The sequence below is a fragment of the Gobius niger genome, assembly GCF_951799975.1.
Source record: "Gobius niger genome assembly, chromosome: 19".
Lineage (NCBI taxonomy): Eukaryota > Metazoa > Chordata > Actinopteri > Gobiiformes > Gobiidae > Gobius > Gobius niger.
This window is the reverse complement of record NC_136870.1, coordinates 2,881,832-2,895,848: the sequence shown is the minus strand read 5'-3', so window position 1 is coordinate 2,895,848 and position 14,017 is coordinate 2,881,832. Positions and strand designations below refer to the sequence as shown.

The window sequence follows — 14,017 nt, the reverse complement described above, 5'->3', positions numbered from 1 at the left end:
TATGTTGAACTGGAAAAAATGCACACTGTGACGGTGGGGGTTAAGAGGTTATTGGTCAACATGGTCTGATTTTTATAAAGCTGCACACTAAACAAATATATACAGTAACATGAGAAAAAGAGTCAAAAGAACATGTGTTGTACTGTTCATGGTTTGCCTCCTGGGGAAGGTTCTGTTGTGTACAGTCAAAATAACATGATGGTTGCACTGTGATCATACACTGTGGTGGAAGTGTAGGAGGAGCCATAACTCCAGACAAGGGGTCACGTGATTGGGGAGATATGGAGGGCGGGCGGTGGAAACATTGAGGTAGGCAAAAAAAAAACATAAAAAGTGGTGGGCAAATTCAAACACTTTCTTTTGTTTACACATTTCAGACAGTCATTCATAAATGCCATAAAACAAATTACACAATCTTATGTTGACCCTGAAACAATCAAAAAATCGTATGACAAAAGCAAAACATGTAATTACTGCCAGAAAGTCTAATGATACATTAAGTGTAATATAAACTGTATATAAAGCAAAAGTAAAATCCAGGCACAAGTATAAAAACAACAGTAAAATGGTGGGTCAGACAGTAAATAAGTACATTTAATCAAAATGTGTAATGTAAGTATGAGACACCCCTTAAAGTTCTGGAAGTTTGCCGTTCTGCAATAGTTTGCAGGTGTCGATCATGGATCTGGAGTTACAGCAAGCTCATCAGGAGTTTTTTTTATTTTTTTTTATTTACTTATTTTTTTTAGAGGTGGGGAATATCGTCTACAAGACAATATAAACATTGCTGTTTGGAAGATATGTAAATGTACAATGTTGAGGTTCTCTCTACTCTATTTTTTAACAGTTTTCCCCAATATATTTCCACATTTCTTAATAATTTGAGGGGAAATGTGGGGGGGAGCAGCCTGGCTATCGCCAGACAAAATATCACAAGTTAGATTTCGTCTGGGGACCACCAGTTCATTTTCTCGTAGGACAGGTGTGGTTTACGATTGTCCATAGTCGTTTATTGGGCTGATCATATGTGTCTGCAGTGTAGCCATAGCCAATCGTATCATTGTATCAGATGACGTATGACGTACCTGCTGTATATCTGTAAACAAACTACAAGCTTCATATGTCGAATAGTGCGTCTGTCATTGGTCCCCAAATCCATGCAAAGATGAAGGCTATGGTCCCCCGTCTCGAAATAGTTCAAGTGCACACAGCATCATGGGGATTCCCAAGCTAGGGGGAGGTGGGATTTTATTTTATTTTTTTCAAATGGGGAAAATAGACAAAATAGGGATAACTGGTGGGTAAGGCTAAATATGGGAGGAAATTGCACTTTTGTCACTCAGAAGAGGTTTGTACAATGTAAATTTAGATGTTTGCATATTTCTGATGGTTTGCCAAAATATTGCTTCATCATTGTTATTGAGAAACTCCCCGCAAATATTTAGGCCTTGTGTCTCTAATCGATCATTGGTTTATGGATTGAGTTGAGGTCGGCCTTGTGTCTTTAATCGATCAATAGTTTTTGGATTGAGTTGAGGTCGGCCTTGTGTCTTTAATCGATCATTGGTTTATGGATTGAGTTGAGGTCGGCCTTGTGTCTCTAATCGATCATTAGTTTATGGATTGAGTTGAGGTCGGCCTTGTGTCTCTAATCGATCATTGGTTTATGGATTGAGTTGAGGTCGGCCTTGTGTCTTTAATCGATCATTGGTTTATGGATTGAGTTGAGGTCGGCCTTGTGTCTTTAATCGATCATTAGTTTTTGGATTGAGTTGAGGTCGGCCTTGTGTCTCTAATCGATCATTGGTTTATGGATTGAGTTGAGGTCGGCCTTGTGTCTTTAATCGATCATTGGTTTATGGATTGAGTTGAGGTCGGCCTTGTGTCTTTAATCGATCATTAGTTTTTGGATTGAGTTGAGGTCGGCCTTGTGTCTTTAATCGATCATTAGTTTTTGGATTGAGTTGAGGTCGGCCTTGTGTCTCTAATCGATCATTAGTTTTTGGATTGAGTTGAGGTAGGCCGGAATGAGGGAGCTGACTGATTCGGGGTCGTCATCTGGGAGGATCTGTTCTCCTCGGCCCTCTGAACACACCGAGCCGTTGGAGCGGATCAGGCTGGGGTACGGCGTGCTGTAACCCTGTGCAACACACAAACAAGCATTAATAACCAGCGCACAGTCCAAACAAGCTGCTTCTTGAGTTGAACTGCACGGTGTTGCTGTGCATTGAGTTGCCTTGTGTGTGAAATGCACAGTATGAAGTTGCCTTGCCTTGCTGCGTTTTTCTTTTTATTAATTTATTTGAAAAGGGACAATGCACATTAATCAACATTTCTGTACATGTGCCAGTTTTAGCTCGAAAGCAAGTTTTCAACCGTAGTCCCTGGGCAAGATGTAAATTGCCAGCAGCAAACGACACTCAATAACAACAGCAATCATTATTAGCCTATAAAATGGTAAAACAATTCATGAGTATGATCTCACACACAACCTATGGCAACATTCAGCATAAGCACTACACATGGTGCATCATCAACACCATGGGCATTTACACACAGGCAGAATTACAATGGCAGCAGGCAGGCAGCATTATGTGCAGAACTATCGGGTCATTTTACATTTGTCTCTTGCCTTGGTTTTTCAAGATAGACGTCATTCTTTAAACCAAAGCCTGCAAAGCCTTATCGTTCACTGTTATGGCCCAATATACTTCAGTGTTCAAGGTCCGCTACCTGAACTCGCTCACACATTTCGAAAATTTAGGAACCTGATTGACCCACGCATGCGCAGATGAGATGTGCACTTGGCTTACAGAGGAGTATCCTTTTCCGAAGCTGCCGCGGTGCCTGGTTCTGATTTTGGTGAGAGTGCACTCTGCCATGTCCGCTCTCTCCTCTGCGTCGTCCAGCTCATGCACCATCTTCCGGTACTTGGTCAGGTTCATGTTGGCATGCTCCTCCTGCACAGCATAGAAGCACACAACTGATGAGCCTACAGACCACAAAGTCTAACACGGTTTTATATACATACCTTTAATATTCATCTCGACAGATTCAGAGCAGTAGTGTGTGACAGTGTAGTTAAGCAGTTGTTTTCATAATGGCTTTATTTTACAAACTCACTTATTTGACATTACAGTACATAGGCATCTGCGTGTCCCTAGCTCGGGCGTAAAAAAAAGAATAATGGAAATGTTTTTTTTTCTCCCACATTTTTCAGAGTGACGTGTCTTTGACATGTTGTTCCCCATCATAGAGAAGACCCCTTGTGGTCCTGTTGCTCCGGTCCGGAAGCAAAAAATCCCTGTCTACACAACCGCCGATTTTTCAATAATTCAAATATTAAGAGTTTAACGTCACCGCAAAAGCTCATCAGCTATGTAGCAATTCCTGACCATAAAATGTTTCATTTCAATCCAAATAGAAGACATGATGTTGAAGAAAAGGCAAAGGTACAAGGCTGTGACATAATTCACTTCCTGACTATAGAAACTCCGTATCCCAAGAACCATTGCGACATCGCGCCCGCTGGTCAAGGCAATGAGGTTTTCAGCAAACACGGTGAGTTTCTTTTACTTTGCAGACAAAAGTTCTATATTATTTCACTATTAAACAATCTGAATCAGGCTAATTGGAATAAAAATTATCGGTGGTTCGTTTATTTGGATCGTTGGTAAGAAAAAAGTCAGATGGATCAAAAAAATGTTCCCATCAGTGTTAGTTATGGATAAAACAACCTAGCTGGATTCAGCCCAAGCTGACGTAGTTACGGAGTTAAAGACTTTATTCGAAATCAATACGGTCTCATAGCAAGGGGAATTTTACTTCCGGACCGGAGAGGAGGCGGGACTGTGGAGCTCTATTCACCTTATTCCGGAGCCTCGCGTGGGCGCCGCCATGAATTGTGCCCGCCCCTTTTCTCCTATGTGTTAACATGGGGCTGGAGAAGTCCACATAAAATCAGTCAATACATGAAAACAAAGCCGCTTTTCGGCCGCGCAGAGAAACGCTGCAGTGTCAACATGTTGGTGCAAATGAACATTGGCCATTTCACACAAATAAATCGACTAAACATCAGATTTGAGAGGAGAATATTTCCCTCGTGCTCCGTTAAAATGAACGGGCTTCACGCTCGACCGGAAGTGTCTGGACAACGGAAGTGCCGAGACAACGCAAAAAGTGGCCAAAGTGGGCAGGGCGGAATAAGGTGAATAGGGTCTGTTCCAATCCAACAAAGTCTGTGAAAGATATGACGCTTGGAATTTTGAGGAAAATGGCCTCTGAGTGTCGGGCTTGTCATGATCGCGCCCAATACTCTTTCAAAAATCTAAGTGGTGATTTTAAGCCCACATGGGTCTTGGATATTCTGACCAAAATTTGAGGCATTCCCGGTGATCAGGGGTCAGAAGTTCAAGAGGTACGATTTTGAAGGTTTGAGGTTCAGGCCAAGATGGCCGACCTCCTGTAGCGTTTAGGGTGAAGCCATAATATACATTGTTTACATGTGCTGACGTGGCCTATGTCCCTGGCCAGTGTCTGCTTTGTACGATGACATTTCTTCATCTAGAGCTCGCGGAGGACTATTTTCTGATCCCTGTTACTTGCATATCGGTGCATGCGTGAATTCTTGCAATTTTGGTCTCCAGACAAGCTTAGGTTAGCCTGGCTAACACCAGACTGCTGTGTGCGTTCGAATCATTTGGAACTGCCAACCAATCACAGAAAGAGGAGGGACGGCAAGACGATGAAGAGCTATTTGACATATGGAAGCTTGTCGTTTGTTTAGGGATAAAAAAATAAATATAAGTTTTAGTATAAGATCCAACAAGACAGCAGCAGGCGCGACTCCATCTTTCAATCAAGCTTCAGACCGTGTTCTAAATAGTTTAGCTCGAAAGTTTACAGCAGGTACGTCATCTGATACAATACTACAATACTAAACGACTATGGATAATCGTAGACCACACATCTCCTAAGAGAAAATTAATTGGTGGTCCCCAGACTAAATATAACTTGTGATTTTAGTCAGGCTAGGGCTGGGTACCGTTAAACTGTACCTACTTGGTACCGACCGACTGCCTATGTTCTGTACTTTTTCTCTAGACGTCAATATGTGACCTGTAGTTGGTCTAAAAAAAGCAACATGATAATCCGCTGCTTCAGCTCAAGTGCAGTTGTTTTCTTTAAGCGAAGCAAAGCTATAACTTACTAAAATGTTTGGAATTATTAGTGATGGCAGAGCTGTGGCCTGTGACAGGACTGAGCCAGGACTAAACCAGGACTTAGACTAAACCGGTTGTAAACCCATGACTAAACCATGACTGAAAAAGACACTAGGGTCCAGATCTTGTGGTGGCGCACGGAGGGCCGCAGGCTCTTGGCGAATTATTTTCCGAGTGGCGGAGCTACAGTATGTACGCCAAAAGTGTCCCCACCAATAGTAACACCAAACCTACATCCTTGTGGTATATAAAACGAACGGAACCCAGCCCTACTCCAGACTCCATCAAGGCTGACTGATGAAATTAACCAAGTTCTTCACAGTCATGGCGATAGATGTGATATTGTCACCAAACAACCCCGATATAAAACACACATACAGTGTTTTACGAAGGTTCGAAGGTGTGTCATGGCTTTTCGGGGGGAAACGGCCACCCTCAGCACTAGGGTCAGGGCTGCATCTCCTGCGGATGTGGAAAGGCGGCCGGACTGTGTGCAAATAAGCAGCTCTTTTGGAATGAGCCATCTGGTGGACATGCATGTTTGTAAAAGGCCTATGTAAAGCTGTGTCGAGGTCATACCGCCTCCTCCAGTTGTCTCTTGTAGGCTTTAATCTTGGCCTGCAGCCGCTCCACCAGCTCCTGCAGCCGCGCCTGGTTCTTCTGGTCCTCCTCGCTCTGGAACAGCAGCTCTTTAAGGCGTCTCTCGTTCTTCCTCAGGCTCTTCACTGTGTCCGAGTGACGCGCCTGCTCTGTCTCCAGCTCCAGCTCCAACTCCTTTATCTACATACACGAGAACACATGCACAGACACTGGTATTTTCTGCATTGATCCGGGTATTTATAACGTAGCCCCTTAGCAACAAAGTCTGCCTTATTAGCTGTTGACTGTCAGACGTGAACCCGACCGACAATAGGCAGAAAAAACTGAATATGATTTAACACTTGGATCAGAAGCCACTTTTAACGATATCTTTTTATGATAAACTATTTTTGTTAATGACTTCTAACTTGGCATCAGCTAAAAGAACAGCGGGGAAATACAGTAAATATAATTTTAAAATGTATTTTGTTTCATATTTTCATGTGGAAATAAGGCATTTCATAAGCAGGGTCGAGTACCGTTAATTTTTTTCCGATACTGGTCCTTTAACGATAACTTGGTTTTAAGATAAGATACCTGAGCAATACGATTTCTGATACCTATACTAAAATATTTGCCATATAGATCCACAAAACAGGTTAATAATGTTAATCTTATCATTTTCCTTCCATTGAATTTCCTTCCATTGAATTTCTCTTACATTTGTATCATTCATTTGAGGTAAAAAAAAAAAAAAACTCCCTTTAACATAAAAGGACAGAATTTTTCCTACTTTTAAGAAGTACTAAGTAACTTGTTTACCTTAAATCCTTTTCATAGTCCCTCTGGGGATAATACACGTGTTGATGGGATGATTGGAGGGTCTTTCATCTCCCCCTGCTGTCAGAAAACCACACTTGCAACTTTCCCTGCTCCGACCCGGAGGCCCCAATACACACTAATGGAAGCATGAAGAAGCTAACAGGCTAGCGGGCAAAGCCAACTGTGGGCTCGCGCCACTTAAACAGTATTTACAGCCAAGTTTGAGTGAAAAAAATGATCTCCATTGTGGAGATTGGATGAACAAAATCCCTCTGTCCCTTTGTCTTTTCTGTCAGCCTAGTATTTACTCTCACTGATAATTAATGAGTAAACAAAAGCATCATGCTACGACACCTGCAGTGGTGCTTGTGGCCTCAAGGGGCATGAGTTAGTTAGTACAGCTTTAAGTAAGTAAGTGCTTTATTTGTCATTGCACACTTGTACTTTGAAATTGCGTTCAGGTGTTGAGTTAGTCCTGAGCCGCTGTGGGTTGAACTGAGCAGACTCAATTTTTTCACTATTTCCTGATTTTAAAAGTTCTTTCTCAATTTTTTATTTTTTTGATGACCAACAGGATCAAAACTCGGATGCTGTTGTAGATGTTGTTTGCAGTTTATTCTGTTGGCGCTCCATGTGCTGCGAGAGCTTACCTTAGCCTCCTGTTTGTGCTGGACCTTCTTCCCCCCCTTGAGGGCACTCTGCTCAGCCTCGTCCAGCCGAGCGCTCATGTCGCGGAGCTGAGCCTCCAGACTCTTCTTGACTCGCTCCAGATGAAGGGAGTGCTCCTGCTCCACACGCAGCTCCTCTGTCACTCTGCACAGCTGAGGAGCATCCACATTACCACACTGACACATGAGGGTATATACAGTATGTCCTCTGCATTTCACCCAATCTGCTCACGTCTGACCATACAGCCCAGTAATGTGGGAATACAAGGGAAATACCCTAAACGTGTATCAAGAGGATAAACACAATCTGTTCACATGTTTCTATTGTTATCAAGAAAATACGGTCTGCCATGCTTAGTCCAGGGATCCTCAGAAAAAATAATATTAAAATGAACTGTGTTTAATCATGATTAATTCCATTTCAGAAGTGTGACTAATCTGATTTCAAAATAAATCTTTTGACAGCACTAATCTATTTGTCTATGTGCCTTTTGTGCAGTTTGTTCCTGGGTCATCAGATGAAGTGAGTGTGAGGTTGTGCAGGCTTACACACCACCATCTGAGATAGTGATCAGACCTTTGCTGTGCATGCGACTGTTATTAAGGTTAGGGCTTGGTCCACACCTCAGCCTGGGCCTTCTTGACCTTCTCTGCTGCCACCCGGAGCTGTCCCTGGACCTCCTCGTGCTCCTGCTGCAGAGTCTGGACATCCCCCTCCAGCTTCCTCCGGCCGCTCTGCGCACTCTGGAGCTGAAATATATAAGTGTTGGCTGAACCCCACTGATCTGAAAGGGCCTTTTCACCAGATGTCAGTACCCCCCCTTTAATAAAACCATAGAAGTCCATCTATGATGTTGTTCATAATCATGTGGAAAAATGACTGCATTAACAAACAACTCCAGCTATCTGCGCCACAGAAGGATTTGTAAACTCCAGGATATTAAGTGGGCGCTGTTGGGGCTTTGAGTGGAAAGGACAATCTGGCAATCTCTGCAAGGTTTTGGAGGAGGGAACAGAGGGAACAGGATACAAGGAAAAGAGCCAAGGACCACAACACCAGCGTGCATTGTTGAAAACAGTAAATCAAGACATTCATTTAAGGTTTGAATAAATATAACATTATCTCTGGGTAACATTGGTTGTTGTTTCATTGTTTCAATGATTGGTGCAGCCCTGTGAGGCAACTGGTGCAACTGCCCACAGCCCCCTGACCTCTGACCTCCCACAGCCCTCGTCACAGACTCTTTCTTTGAAGAAGCTTCATGTTTTGTGATAAAACATGAGCTTTAAATCAACTTAATCCAGTTGGTTATCCATTATTTGACTAATATTTTAAGATGACTGACTGACCTGCATGTGGAGACGACTGACTGACCTGCATGTGGAGACGACTGACTGACCTGCATGTGGAGATGACTGGCTGACCTGCATGTGGAGACGACTGACTGACCTGCATGTGGAGATGGCTGCACTTGTCGTTGACCTCCTGTATTTGAGCTTCCACAGTTTTGCGTGCTCTCTCCGAAGTGTCAAGAGCAGAGCGTGTTTCCTCTGCTTCACTCAGCAGCACCGTAACCCGTCTCTCCAGCCCTGCTTGCTCCTCCTGCTGCAGCTCCTGGGCTCGCACCTCCTCCTCCAGCTGGGCCTGGAGGTCCTGGAAATAAGGATGTAGCATTGGCAAAGTCACTTTGGCCTTTCAACATGTGGTATCATCTACGCAACTGTTGATCTACACTCTGTCTGCTCACTCATCTCCATCACAGCAGCAAAAGTAACTGCCTTTTCTGCCTCTGACAGAAGTAGTTGTGTCCTTGTACAAGTACACTTGTACACTTCACTTTCATACCTTGACCAGCTGCTGCAGCCTCTTGTTGGTCTGAGTCTGAGTGTGTTCTGGACTGTTACCTTGACCAGCTGCTGCAGGCTTTTGTTGGTCTGAGTCTGAGTGTGTTCTGGACTGTTACCTTGACCAGCTGCTGCAGGATTTTGTTGGTCTGAGTGTGTTCTGGACTGTTGTACCTTGACCAGCTGCTGCAGCCTCTTGTTGGTCTGAGTGTGTTCTGGACTGTTGTACCTTGACCAGCTGCTGCAGGCTTTTGCTGGTCTGAGTCTTAGTGTGTTCTGGACTGTTGTACCTTGACCAGCTGCTGCAGCCTCTTGTTGGTCTGAGTGTGTTCTGGACTGTTGTACCTTGACCAGCTGCTGCAGGTTTTTGTTGGTCTGAGTCCGAGTGTGTTCTGGACTGTCGTACCTTGACCAGCTGCTGCAGCCTCTTGTTGGTCTGAGTCTGAGTGTGTTCTGGACTGTTACCTTGACCAACTGCTGCAGGCTTTTGTTGGTCTGAGTCTGAGTGTGTTCTGGACTGTCATACCTTGACCAGCTGCTGCAGGCCTTTGCTGGTCTGAGTCTGAGTGTGTTCTGGACTGTCATACCTTGACCAGCTGCTGCAGGCTTTTGTTGGTCTGAGTCTGAGTGTGTTCTGGACTGTTGTACCTTGACCAGCTGCTGCAGCTTCTTGTTGGTCTGAGTGTGTTCTGGACTGTTGTACCTTGACCAGCTGCTGCAGGTTTTTGTTGGTCTGAGTCCGAGTGTGTTCTGGACTGTTGTACCTTGACCAGCTGCTGCAGGTTTTTGTTGGTCTGAGTCCGAGTGTGTTCTGGACTGTCGTACCTTGACCAGCTGCTGCAGCCTCTTGTTGGTCTGAGTCTGAGTGTGTTCTGGACTGTTACCTTGACCAACTGCTGCAGGCTTTTGTTGGTCTGAGTCTGAGTGTGTTCTGGACTGTCATACCTTGACCAGCTGCTGCAGGCTTTTGCTGGTCTGAGTCTGAGTGTGTTCTGGACTGTCATACCTTGACCAGCTGCTGCAGGCTTTTGTTGGTCTGAGTCTGAGTGTGTTCTGGACTGTTGTACCTTGACCAGCTGCTGCAGCCTCTTGTTGGTCTGAGTGTGTTCTGGACTGTCGTACCTTGACCAACTGCTGCAGGCTTTTGTTGGTCTGAGTCTGAGTGTGTTCTGGACTGTCGTACCTTGACCAGCTGCTGCAGCCTCTTGTTGGTCTTGCCGAGCTCTGTGTTGTTCTTGGTCATCTCCTCGCTCTGCAGCTCCAGCTCAGCCAGATCTGTCTCCAGCTTCTTCTTCAGCCTCAAGCCCTCCGCTCGCCCCTTCACCTCGGCATCCAGGCTGGCCTGCAGGGACTCCAGCGCCCTCTGCTGGCTCTTTCTGTCATGAGAAAGAGACTAACTTTATAATTGAGTGAAGCTATTGGTTTACATTTTTGGGGCTTGTCAGAAAAAGGTTTGTCAGATATGTAAATAAATCAAAGGCAATTCCTACAGAGTTTGTCACATAATTAGCCCTAGAATTATTATCAGTAAAATCAATGTTAGAGAGTCCCGTGCTCTGGGCTGATCAGATCTTATGGTCCCAATATTCAATAGTGTTTTATTGACCAGACCTCAGATGGTCCTGTGTTACCTCACTGCCTCCGTCTCCTCGTCTTTCTCCTGAACCCTCCTCTCCAGATCAGCTTTGGCCTGAGACAACTCCAACTGCAGCCTCAGCACTTTGCTCTCCTCTGCCTGGACACATACACATGCAAAATATTTGAACAAGAAAACTCTGACGATGTCCATGTCCAAAGGCACTGGTCACAGCACAGTCAAAGCATTGAGACGAAAAATACAATCAAATTTGCCTTTGATGACAGTGAGCTATTTGAGAGCCAAAAGAAGCGAAACTTTGGAAAGAGCTGGCTCCATATTTTGTTTCTCACATACCTCCAGTGCAGCCTCGGACTCCTCCAGAGAGGCTTGGAGCTCCTCCTTCTCCATCTCCATCTTTTTTTTGACCTTCTGCAGTTCGTGGACGCTCTTCCCACCATCAGAGAGCTGGTCAGTCAGCTCGGAGATCTCCTCTGGCAAAATACAACCAATGGCAATAAGTAAGGATTAAACAACGAGGAGCCGTGCATTAGACGGTTATAATGCACGACGCGGAGTCAAGAACACCATGACGCGCAGCGGAGTGGTGTTACTCCGCGAAGTGCATTATAACCGTCTGATGCACGGCTCCGAGTTGTTTAATCCGCTTATACCATGGTCCCACAAACGTAACATTTATAATAAATATTTGTTTCATTTACTAAAGTCACTAAATATGCCAGACCACCGGGACTATTTTATGTTGGTTATTAGCCGGTCACTGAAGGCTCGTCTCAGAGCGAGTCATTCTCCGCAGCTATTACGAGGATCTCAGTCAGACGCAACGAAACAACATGCAGCTGCATCGCCAGAATCACAACAAAACAGGACTAACCCGGCACTTTTCCGTGGAAGTAAACACCGATGTGCGGCACTCGTGGGCAGGAGTTATTTCACTTTTACGTTGTTTAACCTGAAGCTAGCTAGCTAGCTCAACCAGCTCAACTGTTTATGGAAACAGCTGCGGTGGAGTCCGCTTACACCTGAGCCCCACGAACTGAAACTTTTATGATTGACTTTACTAATCCAGCCAAATATGTTTAAATGCAGAGATCATTTTATGTACGCCTGAAAATCATGAATAGTGCCTTAACCGTTTTCAATAGAAATGGAAAGCTCATATTTTATTAACAGTAGGCTAACCAAGCTGCTCACTCTCCTCTACTTCCCATTTATCAAACATTTTGTTTTGGCCACAAACGTTGAAATTAAACAAAATCCATCTCATACGTTCCTGTCAGTCACTAATTACGTGTTTATCTGATTCAGCTGTGTCATACGTTGCTATGGCGATGCCCACAGCGGAGTGATATCCCAGTGATTTAACTACCGGACTACGTGTGCGGTTATACGAAAATAATGCACGCTTGTTAGCCCCCACCAGCCAATCAGAATCGAGTATTCACCCAGACCATGGTATAATAACATTTATTTAACCTTAAGAGCACATTGTGTACATTTAAATTTTAGTGGCATTTTGTCTGTGTTAAATGGATGTTCATCATTTTTGAAGAAGCTTGTTTTGGCTATTTCAGGTTTTTAAATGAGCCTTCCAGAGCAGAGATCCAGAAAAAAATCCCACTCAAAAGTAGAGGCCACGTTTTGGGCATTAGGGTGCTGAAATAAACTTTTTAAAACGGTCCTCTGAGGGTAAACAATACTTTTGCAGCTTTCATCTGATTATGTGGAAGTGTGCAGACCACTATACTGTTTCCAGTGTTTTTGGAGGACTTAAGGCGAGCCACTGTAGATTACTGATATAAATATGATGTGGGATAAATGACGACAAATATTTTAATAACGGATAGAGACAGGTTTAGACTGCAAATAAGAATTGATTGTAAAGGTTCTGCCTGATGAAATAGAGGACATAAGAAATGAATGGCTTTATTTTAAGTTTTTAAGTATTAGTTATAAAGATTTGGGAGAGCAGCATCCCTGCTGTTCAAATCCTCCTGTCGTATAATGGGGCTAGTACTTTACTTTACGTTTGGTTTACAATATGACAACTTTTTTGTTGAAATGTTTTTATGATTTTGGTAAATATGCAGCATTAGTCATTATTAGAGCTGGGTGCTGTTAAACGACACCAGTCTGGTATTGGATAAAGAGTTTATTCATTCAATGCAAGGAAGAAATTAACATTATTTATCTGTTTTCTGGTTCTATGCAACAAATATTTTAGGTATCGGAAAAAAGTATCATTCAGGTATTGGTATCAAAAACCTTTGAGCTGGGACAACCAAGACCCTGGAGCCGCCTCAGGACCACCAGGCTCAAACCAACTTGGGAACTTGGGATCTACCTCTGAACAGTCCCTCGCCCCAGTCTTCAGTGGTGTAGTTGCCTCACCCTGGTAAGCCTTGTTCTCCTTCCGGAGCGCCTCGAGCTGCTCCAGGCTCTCCTCATGAGTGCTCCTGAGTTTGAAGAGCTCACTGGAGTGTTGTCTGCTTTCCTTCTGACCGCTCTCCACCTCGGACAGCAGCTCGTCACACTTGTGCCGGTAGTCGCACAGCTGCTTCTCCAGGAGGCGCTGCTTCTTATCCAGAGCCTGCCCACAGCTGCTGACCTACAGGGGGCAAGGACGAGAGCACTGTATACTGATTCGTAGCGGTTCGGGAGCCCGTTTTGAACATGGTAAAAGTCCAAAACCTAACTTTCAAATATTTGCATCTTCAGTTTTCGTTGGCTCATGATGCTATATAATCATGAGCCAACAGCCCCCTGACACCCCTACTTCAGTGCTTAAGTGATGTCAAGGCTTGGTTGGCTCACAACTTTTAAAATCTGAATGAGGGAAAAACTGAAATTGTAGTGTTTGGCCCCTGGGACCCCCAAAATGACACGGGTCCCCTACAACAATATGTCTGCCCTCTGCCACCAGCCTTGGCGTCATTGTTGACTGTGATTTTAAACTCAATAAACAGATCGGCGCCATTGTTAAATCGAGTTTTTAATCACCTTCGTCTTTTAGCCAAAGTGAAACCTTTTTTAAGTTTGAACAACTTTGAACAAGTCGTGCACGCTTTTATCTCCACTCGCCTGGACTACTGCAATGCGCTCTATACAGGAATAAGCCAAAATGCTCTTTACCGCTTGCAGTTAGTCCAGAACTCCGCGGCACGGCTTTTAACAGGAACCAAAAAATATGAACATATTTCACCAATTCTTGCTTCTTTGCACTGGCTTCCTGTTAATTTTAGAATTGATTTTAAGGTTTTATTGTTTGTTTTTAAAGCTTTGAA

General features: G+C 44.1%; 1 protein-coding gene across 1 annotated transcript in view; it reads right to left on the bottom strand.

The window, feature by feature from the left end:
* Nucleotides 1-1,499: 1,499 nt before the first annotated feature.
* LOC306978223 (uncharacterized protein MYH16) overlaps nt 1,500-14,017 on the bottom strand; it is a gene marked incomplete at its 5' end in the record, with an annotated part of 61,142 nt that continues 48,624 nt past the window's right edge. The window contains 10 exons of the mRNA XM_079576749.1: nt 1,500-2,140; nt 2,814-2,960; nt 5,802-6,002; nt 7,274-7,444; nt 7,916-8,041; nt 8,742-8,945; nt 10,320-10,512; nt 10,768-10,871; nt 11,070-11,206; nt 13,125-13,341. Coding sequence (XP_079432875.1) covers nt 1,985-2,140; nt 2,814-2,960; nt 5,802-6,002; nt 7,274-7,444; nt 7,916-8,041; nt 8,742-8,945; nt 10,320-10,512; nt 10,768-10,871; nt 11,070-11,206; nt 13,125-13,341 — 1,656 coding nt within the window. The 3' untranslated portion in view covers nt 1,500-1,984. The remainder of the gene's footprint in view (nt 2,141-2,813; nt 2,961-5,801; nt 6,003-7,273; nt 7,445-7,915; nt 8,042-8,741; nt 8,946-10,319; nt 10,513-10,767; nt 10,872-11,069; nt 11,207-13,124; nt 13,342-14,017) is intronic.